The sequence below is a fragment of the Scardinius erythrophthalmus genome, assembly GCF_964197995.2.
Source record: "Scardinius erythrophthalmus genome assembly, chromosome: 24".
Lineage (NCBI taxonomy): Eukaryota > Metazoa > Chordata > Actinopteri > Cypriniformes > Leuciscidae > Scardinius > Scardinius erythrophthalmus.
Genome location: NC_138244.1, coordinates 2,037,181 through 2,060,350, shown reverse-complemented (window position 1 = coordinate 2,060,350; position 23,170 = coordinate 2,037,181). Strand labels below are relative to the sequence as shown.

The 23,170-nt window shown below is 44.0% G+C and overlaps 1 protein-coding gene across 2 annotated transcripts in view; it reads right to left on the bottom strand.

The window, feature by feature from the left end:
* Positions 1-6,063: 6,063 nt before the first annotated feature.
* Positions 6,064-23,170, bottom strand: part of LOC308684706 (NACHT, LRR and PYD domains-containing protein 1 homolog) — a 34,952-nt gene continuing 17,845 nt past the window's right edge. Inside the window, exons 4-9 of one of the 2 annotated variants that reach the window (XR_014029389.1) lie at positions 22,364-22,441; positions 13,744-14,654; positions 10,436-10,711; positions 10,212-10,269; positions 8,015-8,111; positions 6,064-6,198 (exon numbers count right to left, since the gene is read on the bottom strand). Coding sequence is in view for 1 of the 2 variants with exons in the window: in XM_081355960.1 (XP_081212086.1) it covers positions 10,229-10,269; positions 10,436-10,711; positions 13,744-14,654; positions 22,364-22,441 (1,306 nt within the window). In the remaining variant the exon portion in view is untranslated. Of the gene's footprint in view, positions 8,112-10,211; positions 10,270-10,435; positions 10,712-13,743; positions 14,655-22,363; positions 22,442-23,170 lie in introns of both variants that reach the window. The other variant, XM_081355960.1, reaches the window with a different exon arrangement.

The following is a 23,170-nucleotide window of genomic DNA, read 5'->3' as shown; positions in this document are numbered from 1 at the left end:
AAAGGGGTCATATTATGGTACATGCACTTTTACAAGTTGATTGTACTGAAATGTGTGTTGGCAGTGCCTGTACACAACCATAATAAAATGATAAAAATCCATCCAGTGTTTTTTTTTAATCTTCTTATATGTTTCCTCCTGTCTCAAATCAAGCTGTTCGATATTGTAACGTCACAATATCGACGCCCCTCCCACGATGGGTGATTGACAGCAGCGTTTCAAACACAGACCCGCCCTCGCGCCCTCGTGAGCGAGCTGTCAATCATAGCACGCGCCGACGCGCGTTCATTGTTGATAGCTGGAGTGCTGAGTAGAATGGCGTCTAACGATTGTGGTGTTCTGTTCTTGGGTGTAATAACGAACACAGCAGTCATATTGATGATGTTCCTAAATCCGAACCGCTGAAGACGCAGTGGCTGAGTTTGTTTTCGAAGGGAATATTCCCCACGATCAACGTCAATGCTGTCATGTTTGCGCAAATCATTTCACCAGACTCGAGACTGCTTTACAAACGAGGGTCAGTATAAAGCTGTTTTTGCTAAAAAGCTGCTCTAGAAAAAAGGATCAGTACCAACTATTCGTGTTCCTGCTGAACCTCCAGAAGAACAAGTGAGTGTAACGTTTTATTGACCTTTATATTAATCTTTATATTAATCTTTGCAAATAGCTTGCACGCTTCACAATGAATGTGGCTATTTTTACACTCAGGGTACATTATGGCATGTTTTCTATGTACGACGTTCTCAATATAATTCATAATCCCACGTTTATAATGAACAACGCGTTATGGTTTTTGTATTATTATTTTAAACGGTGTACGCACAGAACAGAGGGGCGGGGTGAGCAAAGGTCATTATCATTTAAAGACACATGCACTGAAACGGCGTGCTGAAAACAAAGCTGTTTTTGACCAGGTAAAATGAGTGTTTTCTTACAATACTAATGAGAATTTTTAATTAAAGTATATTACAAACTTTTAATTTAGACCCTAAAGAATCATATTAGCTTGTACAAAAATGACATTATATGACCCCTTTAAGCTTTTTAGCGTAGGTGGAGCAGATGAGATAACCTATACATGCATGCTTATTGCATAATAGCTTTAGGGTCATGGAATATTCCAGACCAGATATTTTACCATTTTAAGAATTGCTTTAATGTAAGGGACAGCCCTAAAAGCCAAAGACGGCCCCTATCAAACCATATAAAAGATTTTGTTTCCTGTTGTTCGGGTCCGCACTTCGAGGTGAAGACCTATACGCATTTCTGTTATTTTTTCCTTTTTGAATTTATTGTCTTTGTATTGTTCTGAAACTTTTTAAGTAAAACGAAACCAATTTTTGGTGATTCGAAAAACTCTTAAAATAAGTCTCAGAGTGATTTTTCCTAGAGATATCTTTACTTTGTTATGGTTTAGATATTAATACTAAGCAAAAGCCCAGTGAAACCCGGACTGAACTGGATCGGACACCGCCGAGGACCCTGAAGCCATTTATAGCATCTTTAACCGGCAGGTAAGGGCAATTTCTGATTGTAGCAGGTTATTGGGAATGTTGTAGATGGACTCAGATGTTACAGCGGTATAGAAACACAACACCATGGTCACCTGAAGGGTTCTCTCCGCCGTGATCACCTCCTCAGCCTGCTTCACCATGGCTGCCCGAAGGGAAGTCTCCGCCATGGTCACCCGAAGGGTTCTCTCCGCCGTGATCACCTCCTCAGCCTGCTTCACCATGGCCGCCCGAAGGGAAGTCTCTGCCATGGTCACCTGAAGGGTTCTCTCTGCCGTGGCCACCTCCTCAGCCTGCTTCACCATGGCCGCCCGAAGGGAAGTCTCCGCCATGGTCACCTGAAGGGTTCTCTCTGCCGTGATCACCTCCTCAGCCTACTTCACCATGGCCGCCCGAAGGGAAGTCTCCGCCATGGTCATCCGAAGGGTTCTCTCCGCCGTGATCACCTCCTCAGCCTGCTTCACCATGGCCGCCCAAAGGGAAGTCTCCGCCATGGTCATCCAAAGGGTTCTCTCCGCCGTGATCACCTCCTCAGCCTGCTTCACCATGGCCGCCCAAAGGGAAGTCTCCGCCATGGTCACCCGAAGGGTTCTCTCCGCCGTGGTCACCTCCTCAGCCTGCTTCACCATGGCCGCCCAAAGGGAAGTCTCCGCCATGGTCACCCGAAGGGTTCTCTCCGCCGTGGTCACCTCCTCAGCCTGCTTCACCATGGCCGCCCGAAGGGAAGTCTCCGCCATGGTCACCCGAAGGGTTCTCTCTGCCGTGGCCACCTCCTCAGCCTACTTCACCATGGCCGCCCGAAGGGAAGTCTCCGCCATGGTCATCCAAAGGGTTCTCTCCGCCGTGATCACCTCCTCAGCCTGCTTCACCATGGCCGCCCAAAGGGAAGTCTCCGCCATGGTCACCCGAAGGGTTCTCTCCGCCGTGGTCACCTCCTCAGCCTGCTTCACCATGGCCGCCCGAAGGGAAGTCTCCGCCATGGTCACCCGAAGGGTTCTCTCTGCCGTGGCCACCTCCTCAGCCTACTTCACCATGGCCGCCCGAAGAGAAGTCTCCGCCATGGTCACCCGAAGGGTTCTCTCCGCCGTGATCACCTCCTCAGCCTGCTTCACCATGGCCGCCCGAAGGGAAGTCTCTGCCATGGTCACCCGAAGGGTTCTCTCTGCCGTGGCCACCTCCTCAGCCTGCTTCACCATGGCCGCCCGAAGGGAAGTCTCCGCCATGGTCACCCGAAGGGTTCTCTCTGCCGTGGTCACCTCCTCAGCCTGCTTCACCATGGCCGCCCGAAGGGAAGTCTCCGCCATGGTCACCCGAAGGGTTCTCTCTGCCGTGGCCACCTCCTCAGCCTGCTTCACCATGGCCGCCCGAAGGGAAGTCTCCGCCATGGTCACCCGAAGGGTTCTCTCTGCCGTGGCCACCTCCTCAGCCTGCTTCACCATGGCCGCCCGAAGGGAAGTCTCTGCCATGGTCACCCGAAGGGTTCTCTCTGCCGTGATCACCTCCTCAGCCTGCTTCACCATGGCCGCCCGAAGGGAAGTCTCCGCCATGGTCACCCGAAGGGTTCTCTCTGCCGTGATCACCTCTTCAGCCTGCTTCACCATGGCCGCCCGAAGGGAAGTCTCCGCCATGGCCGACCAGGGCCGGCTCTAGCCCTTTGGTTGCCCTAGGCAAGATTGAGTTTTTAAATGATACACTGTTCATTGATGAACAAACAAAAATGCTCTAATAGTCACTCCAACACTTCAACAAGCAAATTATGACTTGAAGAATCAACTGTAATAAATTGTTTACACAAATTCTACAAAGAATGTTCAAGGATATTTACCAAATTGGATTAATTTAAGCAAATTATGACCATTAAACTGGTTTAACTATACCATCTACAAACAAATGTGCTATTATGGATAATGAACGTACCACTACAAAATTAAAAGATTTAAGTTCTTTTAGTTCTATCACTATCTCAAATAATAAAAGATGAACAGTTGTTTCTGCCATTTCTATTAACCTTCAAAGTAAACTATAGCTAGCTAGTGATAGCTTAGTGACAGATGTAGGCACCAATACTAAGTAAATTTATTTCATTTGACACCTTAATAGCTGAGATGAAAAGACTTACTATATACTGAGCTTTATTTTTTTATCTTCTTCCTTTCTCCGTTTTCATCCCTGTGCACCAGAGGTTTAGACCGCTTCATTTTTGATCAATCGCCAGCAGCTGAGCACTTCCCTAACGTACCGTAACGCAACGCAACCCTCCCGCCCCCCCATCCAGAAATGGTCGACAATAATCATAAATTCAAACTAATAATCAGGTTGACAAGTAATTAAACGTGTGGCTGAGGGGGCGCCCTATGATGATCATGTTTAATAAACATGTTTTATTCTAATGTAAAATTTCGTTCTAATTCTATGATTAATGGGAAGTAGGTCTAATGGCGACACTAGAGTGCGTCCACGCCCCCAACACATTTGTCGCCCTAGGCAACCACCTAGTTTGCCTATAGCAATCGCCGGCCCTGTGGCCGCCCGAAGGGAAGTCTCCGCCATGGCCGACTGAGGGGTGGTCTCCGCCAGGACCGCCCGAGGGGTAGTCTCCTACTCCGCCATGGCCCCCTGACCAGTCTGCTCCGCCATGGCTGTCTGGACCATCCTGGAGTCCGTCCATCTACACCCGGTCCACCTCCACGTCACAGACTCCAGGATGCCCACCCCCCCCTCCCGTGTTCTGCCACCTTCGGCGCGGGTCGTGCCTTGCGGGAGGGGGGAGTAATGTCACATCCACCGTCTGTCTTCCTCATCTGTCTCTGCACTACACTCCCCAGAATCCTCCTTGGCGCACACCTGCACTCACTCTCCTCTCTCTCCTCTAAGTAGTAATCACCTTCACCTGGATCCCATCACCAGCTCACCTTTATATTCAGCACTCAGTCACTCACTCTTTGTCTGGTCTCGTCTATACACGTCTATTCATGACACACAGACTCTCTACTTCACCTACCTGCATACTTGCGGTCGATCCCGATCTTCTTCAGTCCATCTTCAGAGAATCTTCATCATCTGCATCTGCAAGAGAAAGAGAGACTTTATCATTCAGTGAAGCTTCCAATTATCTACTTCCTGTTTACTCACCTTTCACGCTGTGTCCGATCCATTCTGCTATTAAAATATCAAACTTACCATCTTGCCTGCTTCGTTTGTACGAAACCTCACACACACACACACACACACACACACACACATATATATATATATATATATATATATATATATATATATATATATATATATAGCGACAGCTTTTGTACCTTTTTTTTCTGAGAGTGTAGGACGTTTCTGTAATTTGGGCCTTAAGCATCTTGGTGGCACCCTGCTCGCCATAGCGATAAATTTAATTAAATCAGAAAAAAAAAGTTCATTACAATTGCATTGATCAAGAACCACATCTGTACACTTTTCCCCAACTTGAGGTGTGGTGAATGGTGTTACAGCTAGAATGCTACTAATGTGCAAAAGGGGGCAATCTTATCTTGTTAAAAAAAATTGCATTCTAGATATTTTATTTGGGCTAACACAAGAAAACGATGAAAATGGAAAAAAGAAATAGGAAAATATTTAATTGTGGTCGCAGTAAAATACTTCTGCAGTCAGGAAAGCCAAATCAAGTTCTTATACCTGTCCTGACCTGAGCACAAGCTCTCATTCTAATCCTGAAAGTCTTATACTTTATATATAAAGTCTTAAATACCATATTTAAGTCTTTAAATTAATTTAACTTGTTAATATTACCTGTGTACTTAATTACTGTTTGTCTGATAAGTGCCCAATCTCTGAACAAAAAGGTTTCAATAAGCACACATGCTTGTGATAGCTGTAAATGTGAGCACAACACTAGCTCACGTCATTTTCCAAAGACAGATATTGATTACAATATTATAAAGTCTGTATCTTATACCTGCATTGATTGCTAACCTCCACTGTAACTGATTTCCCCACACAAATGCTAATGCTTTGATGTTAAAGCTAGAATGTCCACTAATGTGTTTATTTACAAAAAGGCATGAGTGGAGAAAAACAAGGCACTTTTATTTTTATCTACATTTTCATAAAACTGCAATTTAAATATATTACTTCTATAGGTTATACAAAAAAAGGACAAAATAAATAGGCTGAATAAGCTGATCTATAGCATGTTAAATGGTGGTAGAACGGTACAAGTCTTCAGCAGCCAATGATACTGACCCGTTCAAACTGATGTGAAAACTAAAATGTGTTTTGATATCATTAGTAATGATAGTATGATCTCGGTATAACATCAGTCTTTAAATGCTGGATATTTAAAGTGTAACTGAAGTAATTTTGCAATGTTGAACCTCAGCACTGTTATTAGTTGACCAAAATTAGTTATTTGAATTTAGTAGACTTTAAGTGCAATGGCTGGATATTTATATTAAGTACATAAATGTGTAAATACATTTGTAGTATACTGTAGATTTAAAAATCTTGCTTTTCCCTGTTGGTTGATTTCATGGAAACAGACACCAGTGATTTTGCCAAGAGATCTCTTATTTATTTATTTATTTTATATAAGACACAGGAGGAAGAGACAATGGACCAAACAGATGTCTTCATTCAGCAGCCTTTCCATCTCTTCCTGATTTTCGGACAAAAGAGCTCAGTCTTTATACTACTGGACAAAGGGAAAAACTACATCACCAGAGGAACACATACATCACCAGAGGAACATATGGTTTCCATTAATGTTGGAATGTATATCCTTATGCTATGCTTGTGGGAAACACTGCATATACATTTCAGTCTCAAAGTCTCTCCCACATTTTCACAAAATACAATGATTACAAATGATTATGAATGTATATAAAAAGTATAAAACAGATAGGCTACATAATACTACTGATTATGAATATTAATCAAAAGTAATAATAATACTAAAAACAATATGAAATGATGAGATTTGAGTCTTCATATACTTAGCATAAAATGCCTATGCCGGCTACAAAAGAAGCGAATACAATAGAAAATAAACACAAGCAAACCATTGGGCCAGTTGTTCAAAGGTAAGCAGATCGGATTTTGGTTATCGGATTGGACCAAATCTTGAAAATGGGTTGTTCAAAAGGGAAAGAAGGAATCTGAAATCAGATTAGATCATGGAATCCAATCCTAGTTTTAATCTGGATCAAACCTTCAGTTTGTGTTGTTCAAAACTTGTCAGTAGGATTTGGATAACTTTGATCCAAAAAAACAGGATTATCCTGATCCCAACAGGGGGTAGGATTTCAAGGTGGATTCTAGGAAGAAAATGTAGTAAACCTTTAAAATTGGTCAAAAATACAACATTTGTATCATGTAATACACACACACACTCATATTTTTATTTTGTTTTGATTAGCTTAACTGTTAAAGTAGGCTAATACATTAGACATTAGGCTACATATTAAGCCTTTCGGTAGCCTACTGTAAAGTAAAAAAGAGATTAAATAATCCCAAAACAGCTGAAAAAATCTAACAAAAATATTATATTTAATTCACAGTGTTTTATCACTGTTTCTAAACTACATTGGCACAATCATAAGAGATGGACCAGTCAAAAGATCTTTGCAAGTGAACACAAATTTTTTTTGGTGAATGGTAAACAAAACTTTTCTGAGAGAATGCAAAAGCATTGAAATATTTTTTTATTCCCTATCTCATATTTTTTACATGCTGACCATGTCCCTTTGGGGGTTCCGTAGAGCACCAGTAATCCAGATTTGGTAATCGGAAAAAGTTTACATCCATATCAGGGTGATCCAATCCAATTTTGCTTTGAAAAACCGGCACAAAAGTAAGATAGATTACCTGATCTCGGATAGCAAAACATGGGATTTCCAAATCCAGATCATTCTGATCCAGATTAAACTTTTTGAACAACTGGCCCATTGGGATTAACAGTACAAAGGGAGCGGCACTCTAGTACAATGTTAAAGTGTAAATTGCAGGTTAACCACCAAATCCACAAATTCGTTGAAAAATTAACCCTGCAACACAGCCTTTAATAAACACATTGCATTATCTTCGTGAAAAATTTAACCTGCAATTTACACTTTAAAGATAAAAATAAAAAGTTATAAAACCTGGCCCAAGACAAAAAAATCATAGATGAGACAAAATATTATCTGTTAGATATACCCAAATAAATTATATTTTGAGTTTAACTACTGTGACATCAGTACCAGTGACAAATGTCAGTTAAAAGTTAACGCTCCTCTTTCTGAAGAATCGAGATGAATTCAGCTTTCACAGTGTCACTGTGCTTATGTATGATGGCACAGACCTCACTCATGCTCTTCTCACTGGTTAAACTGTCATGTGTGATTTCTGAATATAGTCCCTCATTAATTATTTTATGATGAAGCAGTTCATCTGCAATATTCCCAATATATTTAACTCTCGGAATGATTCTGGCCAGTTATTTAAGAATGATGCTTTATCTGCCTCACTATTCAGACGCAGCGTGTCTTTCTCAGTTGTTGCAGTGTTTGATCCTCCTCTCTCATTTGAAGATCATTCTCCCGATGCTTCTCGAGGTTAGAGAACCTGGAGCACAGAGAGAGGCAGAATGAAAGAGTGAGAGAATGAAAGAGAAAGAGCCCTTTCGGAAAAGATGTATGCTTCAAGTTCATTTTATGAAGTAGCCTGGCTAACGTCAGACCAAGTCTCATTGAGACTTGGTCTGGGAACTACGTGCGCATTTTCTCGTATTTGAGGCGTGGTTTACGAATGCCCAGAGCCGTTTATTGGGCGCTATGAATGTCTATCAAATGCGCCTGTATGTAGCTCATAGCCAATCGCTTCAATTATACCAGATGACGTATGTAGAGTGAGAGAAATTCGACGAGGAAAAAGACGATGGGTCAAAGATTTATTTGTACACGATGGCGTTTAGCGAATATTACCGTTTGTGAAAGATAAACATGAGGGTAGAAGGTAACGTCGAGTCTGATATAAACAAACTGCTTCGGTGTCGTCATCATCTTGCTGCTCCCTCCCCGTTCTGTGATTGGTTCCCTTTTTCAGGGGAAAAATTGTCCCATGGTGTCCAGACTGCCTAGCAGCGTGAATAGAATCGCGCTGCGAGCAAGGCAGTATGGGGAAACCCAGGCTATTTATGAAGTATACTTCAGTAAAGATCAAGTATATTTTTAAGTACACTTTATGTAGTAAGTATATTAATATCAATGTAGTAGTAAACTTGAAAGTGAACTGATTCAATACTGCATGGGGATACATTGACACACTTTTAAAAGAAGTAAACTAATAGCACACTTGAATAAACTCATTTTTCGTAAAGGAGGGGACAAAGTTAAGACCAAATCTAGCAAGTATTTGATGCAACTGAAACCTTTTTATATAAAAATAAGCAAATGTAAGCAGTGAATGAACAACTTTATATATTTAGGCTATTGAACTCTACCGTTGTAGCCTACTTATGTGTTGCACAAAAATATTTAGCCATACTTGCAAATACTGTGGGTTTAAATTTTTTTAAACGTGTAAAACTGCGCATGCAGCATTAACCCACCGGAGCGCCTCCCGCTGGTGTCACTCGCTCCCACTCTCCTGAGTCCTAGAACTGCAATTCCCATCACTCCCCTCTGCTCATTATTTTCCATCCCTGCCTGGTTTCACCTTCATCACTATCACCTGCGCACCATTATCTACCCTTAATAATGTGTTAATAAAATACTGCAGATGGATCCGACCGCCTCAGCCTCTACATCACAGGTAACAGGCTAATATAGCATTATATTTCACGTTCCTGGTAGCTAATTCATTACGATGACATAACATAGTGTGTTCAAGCGTACAGGTAATACAAAAACTTATTTATTAGCTGATATATAATTTATATGATTTGTGAATTTTATATATCTCTGGATGATGAAAACCACTCTCCCATCTCCCATCGTTCCACTCTCCTTCATAGTGTCATCAAGATTTGTCTTTGTTATTGTTTTGAAATGCGACCTCTGATGGCGAAAAAATTACATATTGTAGCTTTAAAACTGATATTTAAAAAAAAAGAGAGACAGGGTTGTGTTTTATGTCATATTTCATTTTATTACAGTGAAGGTAATCGGAGTAAAAATTGCCTATGTTTAATATTTTTAAAATGTAAACAAAGAAGCAGGGTTGTGTTTTATATTTTGTTTTGTCATAAATATACATTTGTTTTATTGTTGCCTAAAATATATACAACGAGATAACCGGAGTAGCCAGAGCGAGATGAGTGACATTATCCAGAACGCTGCTGTTCCATTAGCAGAATTACCAGACCTGCGTCCTCGAGAGTTCGTTCTGCTGAGTCGATCTTGGCAAGTCAGAACTACAGAGGACGCACGTCAGAACTTTGCGTACTTCAGAAATGCCCTTGGACTCTACAGGAAAGTGGACTGCGAAGTTGAGAACCCGTCTTAAGCCGGGTATAAACTACATAAAATCATCGTATCACTGTTCCTTTCACACTACACAACTGTTTTGTATCATGAAGTTGCTGTGGTTTACACATTTCACGACCGATCATTGACTGGGGGTCACACATCACACAATATTTCACTGGAAATAATCCCCATCAACTCTGTTTTGAGAATGCATGCGTGAGAAGTGATACAGGGAATGACGTTTATCATTATTTACCCTTGATCTGTTTTGAATCAGCAAGTGGAAGAAGCCTTCATGTTGCCCTCAGTCTGAGCTGTGAGAGAAAGATGAAACATCCGATTACACAAACACATCAGCTGAGCAAAGAGAAACATTTGAGTTTAACAATGACTTCATTTTTCACACTGAATCCATCACAGCACTAAACTATCACTCCTTACAATGACAGAAAACATTTAAATGTAATGTTTAAACATTACCTTCCTTGAGTTTGTTCTCTAGCTGTTCGGCCAGATTATTCTGTTTCATATTCCTCAGGATCTTCACTGTGATCTTCACAGCTCCTTCTGGTCCTGAACGTGCCACCATCATGTCCATTGTGTCTAAGACATCTGCTTTCTCCATTTCAGACACTGTAATACCCTCATGTTTAATCAAGTACCGTTTAAAGCGTTTCAGTCCATATTCTCCTAGATCCATCAGTGTGTCCTCAAGCAGCTCTTCAAGAGACGACATATTCCTTCGCTGATTCACTCCTGCAGGACAAAAAGAAAAAGATCTTCAGTATATTTCACTCTAAACAGATGATTCGAAGTATTCAAATGTTAGGGTTAGATGAGGTCTCGTCTCTTAGAGGAATCTAATCCAAACTCTTCTCAAACAGTCAGTGATTTTTCAGCGAGTCACACAAAGCAGGAAACAACATTTAAATAAAAAGTTTTTTACAAGTAGTACAATTAGTAGTCAGAGATGCAAAAACATTATATGCTGCCATGGAAGGACTGAATAAGTCAAGTCACCTTTATTTATATAGCGCTTTTCACAATACACATTGTATCAAAGCAGCTTCACAGTGATAAAGTTTTTTTCTAGAAGAAAATTGCATCATCGTCCACCTTAAGTTGTTGAATAAATGTCCCCAACTAAGCAAGCCAAAAGCCAAGGCAACAGATAAATAACACATTTACATGATCTAAATGAATTATTTGAGCTAAATAATGTAGTAAAATTATTGTGTGTGTGATTAATGCAAAGATAGATATAGTCACTGGAGTTGTGTAAATCTGCCATGCTTTACAGAAAAATCAGTATTTATTAATATAGTAGATATATAGTAATGTAGATATATTTTAGCTCCTCCTATGAACTTTATATAACTATATATGAACTTGCCATAGCACATTAATTGTAATATCCATTTTACAACAGTACGCAAGCCAAAGTTTTACCACCTCCCTACAAAAAGGAATCAAATTAGTAAATTAAGTTGCATAGAACAACTCAGAAGATGATGTGTCGACGTAATCGGTTACATCAATTATGAAAAAACGTAAATTTGTGTGGAATGCGCCAAAGTGGCACACTGTTTACATTCATCCCTAATTCCGTCATATTTCACACAAAACAAGACTCACCAGAGCAGATGCTAATGGATTGTATGGCAACACAACTTAATAAAGTTGTGTATAATAATTGATTATCAGAATAATTATTTGCTGCAGCCCTAGTAGAAACTATGGTGGCCCAGTAGTGCACAACACAACTAAAATGTAAACAACACAATGGAAATGATCTCTTTCTCAGCCACTATTGAGGGTGCGTTAAAGTTAAGAAATTTATACCAGAGGTAATTAATTGTCGTAATGATGGTCGAATGAAATCCAAATTTTGGATACCGGTATTAACTGTAGAACCCTTAAAAAACAACAACAAAAAAAACATTAGCCAATTCATTTATATATAGCTAAGCAAATTTAAAGTGTCATTTTAAAGCCTGGTACAGTAAAAGCAGTTTAGAATAATTCATATTGTTAAACCATTACCTCTAGTACGGAGCCCAAAGTTTAGCTTTAAAGCATCATTTACGTGGCCAGGAGAAAGAGCGTTGTGAAAGGAATTCAACAGTAATAATGTGTGCATGTTCTAATCATAATAATAAAATGTCAAGTTCAAGGGTCCAAAAAAAAAACGTTCAGAAACGACACAGAGAAATGAGCTGGTTGGGCAACAGATAGCTCTATTGGCCCACATGGGAAATTCAAGGGTTCATAAAAAATATATTGGTGTAGTAAAAACTGCTCAAAATTTGGAATTCATTAGTCAATTACCACTGGTATAAAGCTTGCATGTTTAGCTTTAATGCATTTATAGAAACAGCACCATGAAATGGGCTGATGTGCAATAGAATGATAATGTATTGCCCCATAGAAACTTCAAAGGTTCATAAAAATATATTGGATATCAAAATTTAGATTTTGTTAGATCATTAGAACCCTGCATCGTTAGACTGCGTTAAAACCCTCGGCTCATTCAACTCTAACACCGCTTGGTTAAAAAACGTGTACATACAGTATATCTGTTTTTTCCTCTGTTACTTTTGTTCTTTTATAATCATTAATGACAGAAATCACAGCAACTGGTTTATTAGGCTACTGTGATTTTAAGATCTGCCGCTGCCGAACATGACGCGGATCTGACACACATCTCATTTTCTCACAACTCTTTAAGTTCATTTAAGACATTATTTAACTCATTTAAGACTGCTCTTATGAGAATAGTCGACAAAACGGGCATTTTGTCATAATTCTGTGTGTTATTATTTGTTCAAGTGCAAGAGAACTCGATTCTGGCGTGCTGCGTAATGCCTTCGCAGGATGGATGATTTTCAGATCATTTTGAAGCAAAAACTCTAGTTGACAATATCCATTAGTCAAAAGTCTTGAGGATGCATATTTAGTATGCGTTTTGTGGCAATATTTCAGAAACTTACATTTTTAGTTTTTTCAATAACCATGCATAAACATTATTCTCTCAAATATAAACATGAACATACATGTTGCTCACATATTATGGTAGTCCTGTTTGTGCTAAATAGAGTGTAATTACACCTTTGCCATTAATATGTTTATAAGCAACTGAAAAAAGCACAAATTTCAGGGCATGTCAGAACATCTCAAGGACCCCAAAAACACCTCAGACCCCAGAAGGTTAAGTAAAGGTAACTAAAAAGCCTTAGCTAGAACAACTGTTGGATTTTACAATGGTAATTCACCAATAAGTAAGACAAATATAATTAGACCTGGATACAAAATCACTTTACCTGCAGACAGTTTACTTTGCATTGCAAAAAAACTACTTAAATATATAATTTTTTTATGAAATTTCTTTGCAATTTTATTAGAAATTAATATCTTTTAATATTGTCATTTCTGTTTTAGAGCAGCTTTATATATATATATATATATATATATATATATATATATATATATATATATATATATATATATTCACCTTCAGCTCATAGTTTAGAATTGTAAAGATGTTCTAAAATGTAAAGCTCCTCTTTCTGAAGAATTGTGATTAATTTAGCTTTCACAGTGTCACTATACGTATAATATCACAGATCTTTCTCATGCTCTCCTGACTGGTTAAACTGTCATGTGTGATTTCTGAATATTGTTCCTCATGTATTAGTTTCTGCTGACAGAGTTTATCTGCAATGATCCAAACAATTTTAACCCCCTGAATGAGATCTGGCCAATGGTTATCAAAAAAAAAAGTGTTTTACCTTCTTCACTGTTCTGACGCGGCTCGTCACTCTTAGGACGAATCAGATCAAGTTCATCTTTCTCAATCGTTGCAGTCCAGACAGCCTTATGATCCCCTTCTCTGATAAGAGTCATTTCAAGATCATTCTCCAGACGAGTCTTGATCTTGAAGTAGTTTGGGGGAGTTTTTCTTGTGAGTGTGATCCCTTCTTTGGGATGGATAGTGGAGGCACCAGGAACATCAAGAATGTGTGGCTTTTTCATCCGAATTGGCCTGTCAGGAGTGGGATGCGGTATTGGGTCATTTGACTTTTCTTTCTTCTCAACCTTTTCTTTTGCACATTCATCAACTGGAAACAAGTAGAGATGTAGAATGAGAGGATCTTTAGAATGCATGTAAAGAAGAAGATCGCAGTGTTCGTACCATCCCATTAAACTTATAATTAATGTTTTCAGAGAGAAGGATGGTTGGACAATCTTAGCATGGAATCGGGTCAACTGCACAGGTTCTGTGGTTATTCCCTCGTCTTTTACGGTGAGGACTTTCACAGCATCTTTGAGAGAGGGGTCAGACTCTCCTAAACAGGCGTAATGGGGCAGATGAACTTCCTCCAGTTTCCCTGAGATCACCGTCACGTCAAGCACTGGACCGATCCGGTTGCACTGCAGCCTCTCCAGCTCTGCGTTGAGGAAGAGTCCGTCTACGGTACGGTACTGAAGGGTGACGACACAGTCACAGACCCATCGCATTCTGGTCCTGACACACTCGTAACGGCCTGGGTCAGTGCTGACCCTGAACTTTGACCCTCCTTCATCTGTACAGGCCGACGGTTTAATCTGAAGCCACTGATCAGAATCAGCTATATGGACACAAGACTGACAGTTCAGCAGCGGGTGAATATCCAGCCCAGAAGGTTTGGGCTGAGATAACCTGTGAAGAACCAGAAGAAGGCAGAAGCAAAGACTGAGTTTTTATGCACAACAAAATGAATTGTTGAATAAACTAATAAATGAAACTTGCCGGTGACTAACTACGTTAGTTAGCATATACTAACAATGAAAAACACTAAATTGTTTATTAATCTCAGTTAATATAATTTTCAAAGTTTATTAATACATTATTAAAATCAAAAGTTGTCTCTGTCAATATTATTTACTGGACCTGAACTAACATGAACTAACAATGAACAGTTGACTAACTAACGTTAACAAATACAGTTAATGCATTAACAAATGTTAACTAATGGGACCTTATTGTAAAGTATTACCAACGATTCAAAACCAACAACATACAGTTTACTATAAAAACTATTTGACAGGCAGTTTGACAGAGAGAAAATATAAAGCTACACTGTTAAAAAAATCTGTAGAAATTACAGTATTATTGGCAGCTACTTGCCAGTAACTTACTGTAGATTTAAATTGATGTTATTTACTGGCAACAGTTTGTTCAAAGTTAAATGAACATTAAACATTAACAAGTCTTTATCTTTACAGAATAAAACTAAAATAACAGCCTCATGCAAAGCATTCTGGGAACCAAAATCTGAAGGAATAAAACAGTAAAAGGTTGATGAAGATTTCTGGTTCCCAGAATGCTTTGCATTAGGTTGTTATTTTATAGTTTTATTCTGTAAAGACAAGGACTTGTTAATGTTTAATGTTCATTTAACTTTGAGCAAACTGTTGTCAGTAAATAACATCGATTTAAATCTACAGTAAGTTACTGGCAAACAGCTGCAAAACTACAGCAAATTTTTTACATAATGCTGCGACTGACACCTGTGATGTCACTCACTAATAACAAACAATCTAATATAACAAACAAATATATACCATAATGAGAGTTTAATTCACACATAATTGTCCAGTTATGTCTATGTTTAACTAGCCAACATGAACTCTATATTCTCCATCAATAAGCTCAAGCTGAATAATGTGTCCAGTCTTCTATAAATCAGTGTTTTTAACTGTGGATATTTTCACAGAGGTGGACAGATAAAGACCATCAGCAGTCTGGGGTGGACAGAAATGTTCATTATCAAACATAAATGAGTTTGACTATAAAGAACGTCTCGGTTACGGATGTAACCCTCGTTCCCTGAGTAGGGAACGGAGACGTTACGTCGGATGACGACGATTGGGGTTTCGCTTAGAAAGCCTCTCACCTTCGAGTATATAAAACGAGCCAATGGCAATGAAATGCCATGGGTCTGCGGAATTTGCATAGCATATCTCCGCCCACCGCAGGGGGTATATAAGGAAGTACGCTGCAATATGCAGATATGTCTTCGCTGAGGAGCCGAGACTGAACTCAGGCGTTTTTCAGCGATACAGCGGAAGTGGCAGGAAGACGTAACGTCTCCGTTCCCTACTCAGGGAACGAGGGTTACATCCGTAACCGAGACGTTCCCTTTCGTGGTCACTCCGAGTTACGTCGGATGACGACGATTGGGGTTCCAGTCTAATCACGCCACCTCGGCTGTCATCCAGTGCCCTGCGTAAGTCTGAGCTCCCTGTTGTGAGACTAGCACGAACGAAGGAGTCCTACTTAACACAGGAATACCAAGGTACACTGGGAAGCATATCTCAGGAGAAATATGCAATTATGCCCAACCATTAAGGGGGGGACTTGAGAGACACATATGACCCAGAGGGATGCATATGGGGTATCACTGAGGTGTCCAGCCGCAGGTGGAATATTTAAACCCCAGGGGTGGCAAGGTGGCTTGCCAAGGGAAAGACACACGCTCAAAAGAGACTTACAGTGGAATACACATGTGGGGGTCGCCCAAAGGGGGGACCATGCACATGGAGGCACCTAGTCAAGCGCAAAAGCTGTGTTATGGCAGATTGGCATAACTCAGGCGTTGACGTAACCAGTGCTGGAGGAACTCAGAGCTTATCAGACTCACCTGAGAAGATGATCGCACGTATCCCGTCCATGGAGAGGAATGGCGAGCAAGCGAAGACACCTGAGCAGAATCTAGTACCGGCTGGTTGAAGCGAGTACATGAGAAGAAACTGGCTCTACTCGGAGATTATAGAATCTCGCGAATGTGTTGGGTGTCGCCCAGCCTGCAGCTCTACAAATGTCTGTTAGCGAGGCGCCATGCGCTAGAGCCCAAGAGGAAGCCACACTACGAGTGGAGTGGGCTTTCACACCAAGGGGGCATTGACGACCCTGCTGCTGGTATGCCAAAGCAATGGTATCCACTATTCAGTGAGATAACCTTTGCTTTGAGAGAGCCTTTCCCTTCAGCTTCCCACCATAACAGACAAAGAGCTGGTCTGAGGTCCTGAAACACCGCGTTCTGTCTACGTAAGCACGAAGGGCGCGTACTGGACAGAGCAGTGCCAAGGCTGGGTCTGCCTCCTCCAAGGGCAGCGCTTGCAGGTTCACTACCTGGTCTCGAAAGGGTGTGGTAGGAACCTTGGGCACGTATCCAAGCCGGGGTCTCAGGATCACGTGAGAGTTAGCCGGCCCGAATTCCAGGCACGCTTCGTCAACCGAAAATGCCTGCAGGTCCCCTACCCTCTTGATGGAGGCCAATGCAACCAGGAGCGCTGTCTTCAAAGACAGGAACTGATTGCAAAGGCTCAAATGGAGCACTCTGCAGGGCAGTTAGAACCACTGAGAGGTCCCAAGAGGGTACGAGGGGAGGACGAGGAGGATTCAGTCTTCTCGCTCCCCTCAGGAACCTGACGATCAGGTCGTGCTTCCCCAGAGACTTACCATCAACTGCTTCGTGATGTGCGGCAATGGCGGCAACATACACTTTCAGGGTGGAGGGAGACAGCCTTCGCTCCAACCCTTCTTGCAGGAAGGAAAGCACGACACTGATGGGGCAATTCGTGGGTTCTTGATGTTTAGAAGAACACCAGTTGACGAAGAGGTTCCACTTCAACGCATAGGCATGTCTCGTGGACTATGCTCTAACGGAAGTGATGGTAGCCACCACCGCTGGTGGTAGGGTACTCAAACCTGCCTCGTCCCGTCCAGAAGCCACACGTGGAGGTTCCAAAGATCGGGACGAGGGTGCCAAAGGGTGCCCCGTCCCTGAGAAAGGAGGTCCTTCCTCAGGGGAATTGGCCAGGGAGGTGCTGTCGCGAGGAGTACTAGTTCGGAGAACCAGGTCCGGTTGTGCCAATACGGGGCAACCAAAATGACCTGCTCCTCGTCCTCCCTGATCTTGCGCAAGGTCTGCGCAAGAAGGCTCACTGGGGGAAACGCATACTTGCGTAGGCCCCGCGGCCAGCTGTGCGCCAGTGCATCCGTGCCGAGCGTGCCCTCGGTCAGGGAATAAAACAGGTCGCAGTGGGACGAGTCGTGGGAGGCAAACAGATCTATCTGTGCCTCGCCAAACTGACCCCAAATCAGCTGGACCGTCTGGGGATGGAGTCGCCATTCTCCAGCGAGAGGCCGAACTCGAGACAGCTCGTCGGCCGCCTGGTTCAGGTGTCCCGGGATATAAATGGCTCGAAGCGACCTCAGATGCTTCTGACTCCATATGAGGAGGTGGCGAGCGAGTTGCGACATACGGCGGGAGCGTAGACCACCCTGATGGTTGATGTACGCTACTGTCGCGGTATTGTCTGATCGGACTAGTACGTGCTGACCCCTGAGCAGTGCATGGAAGCGGTGCAGGGCGAGACGTACAGCCAGCAACTCGAGGCAATTGACATGACGAAGGCGCTGGGGTCCTGTCCAGGAGCCCGCGGCAGCATGACCATTGCACATGGCGCCCCAGCCCGTGGTGGAGGCATCTGTTGATACAACAACATGCCGGGAAACTCATTCTAAGGGCACTCCGGCCCGTAGAAATTTGAGGTTCGACCACAGGGTGAAGGTCTGACGGCAGGCTGGAGTCACTGGGACTCGGAGCATGCCGTGTTGCCATGCCCACCTCGGGACTCAATCGCGAAGCCAAAGCTGAAGCGGTCTCATATGAAGCAATCCCAGCGGCGTAACTGCGGCTGCGGATGCCATATGCCCCAGGAGCCTCTGAAATAGTTTCAGTGGAACCGCACTCTTGCCCTCGAACTGACGAAGACAAGTCAGCAGTGACTGCGCGCGCTCGCTCGTAAGCTGCACGCACATGGCGACCGAGTCGAACTCCATACCGAGAAAAGAGATCCTCTGCACGGGGTAGAGTTTGCTCTTCTCCCAGTTGACCCGAAGGCCCAGACGAACTAGGTGCCGGAGCACTAAGTCCCTGTGTTCGCAAACCTGGTCTCGAGAGTGAGCTAGGATCAGCCAGTCGTCGAGATAGTTCAGGATGCGAACCCCGTGTTCCCGGAGGGGAACAAGGGCTGCCTCGACGACCTTCGCGAAGACGCGAGGAGACAGGGCTAGCCCGAAAGGGAGAACCGCGTACTGGTATGCCTGCCCCTCGAAAGCAAACCGTAGAAACGGTCTGTGTCGAGGTAAAATGGAGACATGGAAGTAGGCGTCCTTCAGGTCGATCGCTGCAAACCAATCCTGCGGCCGCACACACTGGAGGATGTGTTTGGCCGTTAGCATCTTGAACGGCAGCCTGTGAAGGGAGCGGTTCAAGACGCGCAGGTCGAGGATTGGCCGTAACCCACCGGACTTCTTGGGTACAATGAAGTAAGGGCTGTAGAAGCCGGACTTCATCTCGGCTGGAGGGACAATCTCGATCGCACCCTTCGCCAGTAGGGTGGCGACCTCCGCTCTCATGACCGGGGCATTGCCACCGACCACAGTGAAGCGGACTCCCCTGAAGCGGGGAGGAGATCGCGCGAACTGAATCGCGTAACCGAGCCTGATGGTTCTCGCGACCCAGCGGGACAGTCTGGGAAGCTCTAGCCAGGCCTCCAGAAAGTGCACCAGCGGGGTCATACGAACCACAGACGTACCGTCGGTGGGGCAGCGAGGCGGAATGACCGGCACCGGCGAGGGTGGCATAGCGGCCCTGTGCGGGGGCACGGTCATTAACCGCGTCCTGCCAGAGGAGGCCAGGGGAGGGCACGCGTCCCACGGGGGCGTGCTCTGGCAGGGGTCTGGCGACAGAGGGGGGATGAGAGGAGCGTGGCCCGTGGGCGGCGCGTGCTGTCATCCACTGCCTCTTAAAGCTCAGAGAAAGAGCATCAGTTCTTTTAGAACAAGATTCTCCCCCAGCCCTCCACTGGGGGAAGGAGTGGTCCTGCTCCCAACTCCCCGAAGAACTGAGCCCTAACTCCAAGCTGCCCATCTCAGGAGTGCTGCTTAGCCAGGTGTTAGCCGGCTAAGGGGCAGAGACAGGCGGTGCCAGCCTCCAGCGACCTCCTCGTGCTCGGACCGGTGAAGGCTCGAGGGAAGGAGCCGCATGGAGGTGGCGTCGGCGGGAAGCGGACTAAGCAGACCACACCAACGGATGACCGTCAGTGCAGAGCCTCAGTCCGCTTCTGGAGTGATCGAAGACTGTTGGGCGCAGTCCTCAACCACACCGCCGACCAGGCTGCCCGCCTCAAGGGTGCTGCTTAGGCTGACGTGGCAGTCTAAGGGGCGGAGACGGGCAGCGCCACCCTCCTGCGACTTCCTCCTACTCAGAGCTGGTGAAGGCCCGAGGGGAGCAGCCGCATGGAGGGGGCCTTGGCGGGAAGTAGACTAAGGAGACCGCACGGATGGATGACCATCGGTACAGAACCTGAGTCTGCTTCAGGTGGTCGAAGCCACACCGCCAAAGAGCTCAGCCTGGGATATGGGGGAGCTGAGAAAATGAATTCTCAGACCCTGCCACATCAACCTGGCTAAGCCCATGTCTGGACCACATAGTGGACATCACCTGACCCAGGATCACGCAGGTACCGATGTCGCCCGAGAGCGAGGTCAGTAGTGTGCGCGGCGGAACAACCAGGCCGGGCATGGGAGGCATAGCGTCCCAGCATAGGGGCGTGGTTAGAATTTCCGCGTTCTGCCAGGGTTGGCCAGGGAAGGACTAGCGTTCCACTGCGGCCGGTTCGACAGAACTCCCGAGTCAGCACTGCATCGAAGGCGCAGGCGACACACAGCACTGCATGACCGTGCCAAGATAGTGACAGGGAACATACAGACCATGATCGCCGTGCGATCGAAAGCAGCGAAGGCGGAGGACACCCGCGGGCCGCGAAAGTCACGTGGAGTCTCGCGCAGCGCAGGCATCCTGATGCACGTCCGGGAGAAGCTTACAGCGCTCGGGGGGAGGGCGGGGCCACTCCAGCCGATGCTTTCAGCTGCCCGGGAAAGCATGGCTGACAGCTCTGGATCGGTCCCGGCAACGATGGCACTCCCGTGGGAGGCAACGCAGTCGAAACTTCATTTCCAGAGGAATCAAGCCCGCCTTGTGATGCTGTGAGTGCATGGTCTGCGATGTGGAGGGGGGTGTGGCCCGAGGAATTGACTCGTCGGTTGTTGTGCCACACCAAACCCTCAGATCACCCTGGCCACCAGCCAAAGTATCCCTTCTCGAGGAAGAGATAAATTGGGGTGTGGCAGAGGGGACTCTACTCACATGGAGATCATTGAGTCTTGATCTATAAACATCGCGATGGTCATGTTCCCGCAATGAAAACATGACTCATCAACGAGCGCTGCCAAGCGTGATTAAGCCCAACACGCAAAACAGCGCTCACGCACACACATCCAGAAAATACACGGGCGAACCGTCTTGAAAAAGACGTGCCGCGTGCAGCTCTTTTAGAGAGTGGAAAAGCTCAGCAGAGTGCTGAAGCGCCCAGGGAGAAACACACTCACTGTCGGCAGATTACTGCACAAATCAGCAGCAGGAAATGCGATCTCGCTGGAAAGCGCCGTCACACCAACACACTGAAGAGCCGCTCGTCTCGAAGAGATTTGAGATGACACTCAAAAGGCTTGTGGAGTGAAGTACTGAACTTGGCTCCGAAGCGAAAACATATCTGCATATTGCAGCGTACTTCCTTATATACCCCCTGCGGTGGGCGGAGATACGCTATGCAAATTCCGCAGACCCATGGCATTTCATTGCCATTGGCTCGTTTTATATACTCGAAGGTGAGAGGCTTTCTAAGCGAAACCCCAATCGTCGTCATCCGACGTAACTCGGAGTGACCACGAAAGGGAACTGGATTTTACTGCTTACAACACAACTGCCTACAGTTAGGCTAATTGTGCTTGATTGTAATTGAGGGAGTGCTGGAATAGATCAAGTAATACTGAGCGAATTTGACTATTTCTGTCTTATTCCTCGTCTGCAGGAATATTAATAGAAAAGATGATCACACTACAGCTAGAAAATTACAGAAAATGAATAGCAAATTACAGTTTAGAGATCGTGTGTGATCAGGAGCTTTAGAGAAATACCAGTAAATCAGTCTTAAGCCCTAGAGACCTCACAACTCTGAAGCTGAAGGAGAAATAGATTTAGTTTAAAATTAATAATTTGTTTATAGTCTCTGCACAGGAGAGACTTGGTGTTCTTCCAAGCAAAGGAAAAATATATAAATATGTATTGGTAGCCTACTGGCCAAAATTTGTTGTGAAATATCAGCATATGGAGTATCAGCAAAAACCCAATATGGTGCATCTCTATAGTGTTTAGTGATGTATGAAGAACAGAGGATTGAACTATTATTCAGTCTGGAGAAATCCTTCACTAAGACACAGTATATTTCACTCACCTGGTTGTGTGTGTATCACTGGTGTTCCTCTCAGGACGCTGTTTAATGTCACACAGATGATCTCCACAATGATCCACACTATAAAACACAAACATGATTCATATTCATTTCTAAATGAAACACACACACTCGCACACACAAACACACATACACACTCTTGCGTTCAAAGGGAGGTTGCAGGTTTACAGCGCATGTTCTCCAGACTCCGTCGCTATGGAAACAAACACGCTAAAATGCAATCATGCGCAAATGAGCTTCTTAATTGTAATTGTACTGATTAGGGGTTCAAGCACGAAGTGCTGAAACCCTGTTGTACTTGTACTGGGCTGCGTTCTCCTAACGTTGTCTCTTAGCGCGCTACGAAGACTCAAAAGGTACACCTTAACTACAGGTATACATTTCCTACGTGTGTTCTCCGAACTATACCTTAGGATGTTGCTTAAGGTAAACTTTCTTAAGTTCGACCTTAGCAGGTGCTGTCCATGGTGGAGGCGCTGAATAGGTTGATATCGATGCCTTGATGATCAATTGTGCGCTCTTTCCTTCACAGCGGTATAGGTAAAGTATTGAGAAAACAATGTTCTTTATAAAAAAGCGTTTTAGAAATAGTACAAACTGCATGTATCGGGGCTCATTGAAATATGTACATGCAGAAATAAATATGAGTATGTGTTTATAATTTAGCAAGTGTGCAATCCCAAACCCTCACGGCCATTAAGTGTGGGCCAACAAGATGCAAGAGCTGCAGAATTTGCTCCCGTGGCAGGCGAATTTTTTTTACAATGGTCTCTTCTGACATGGTAGTCT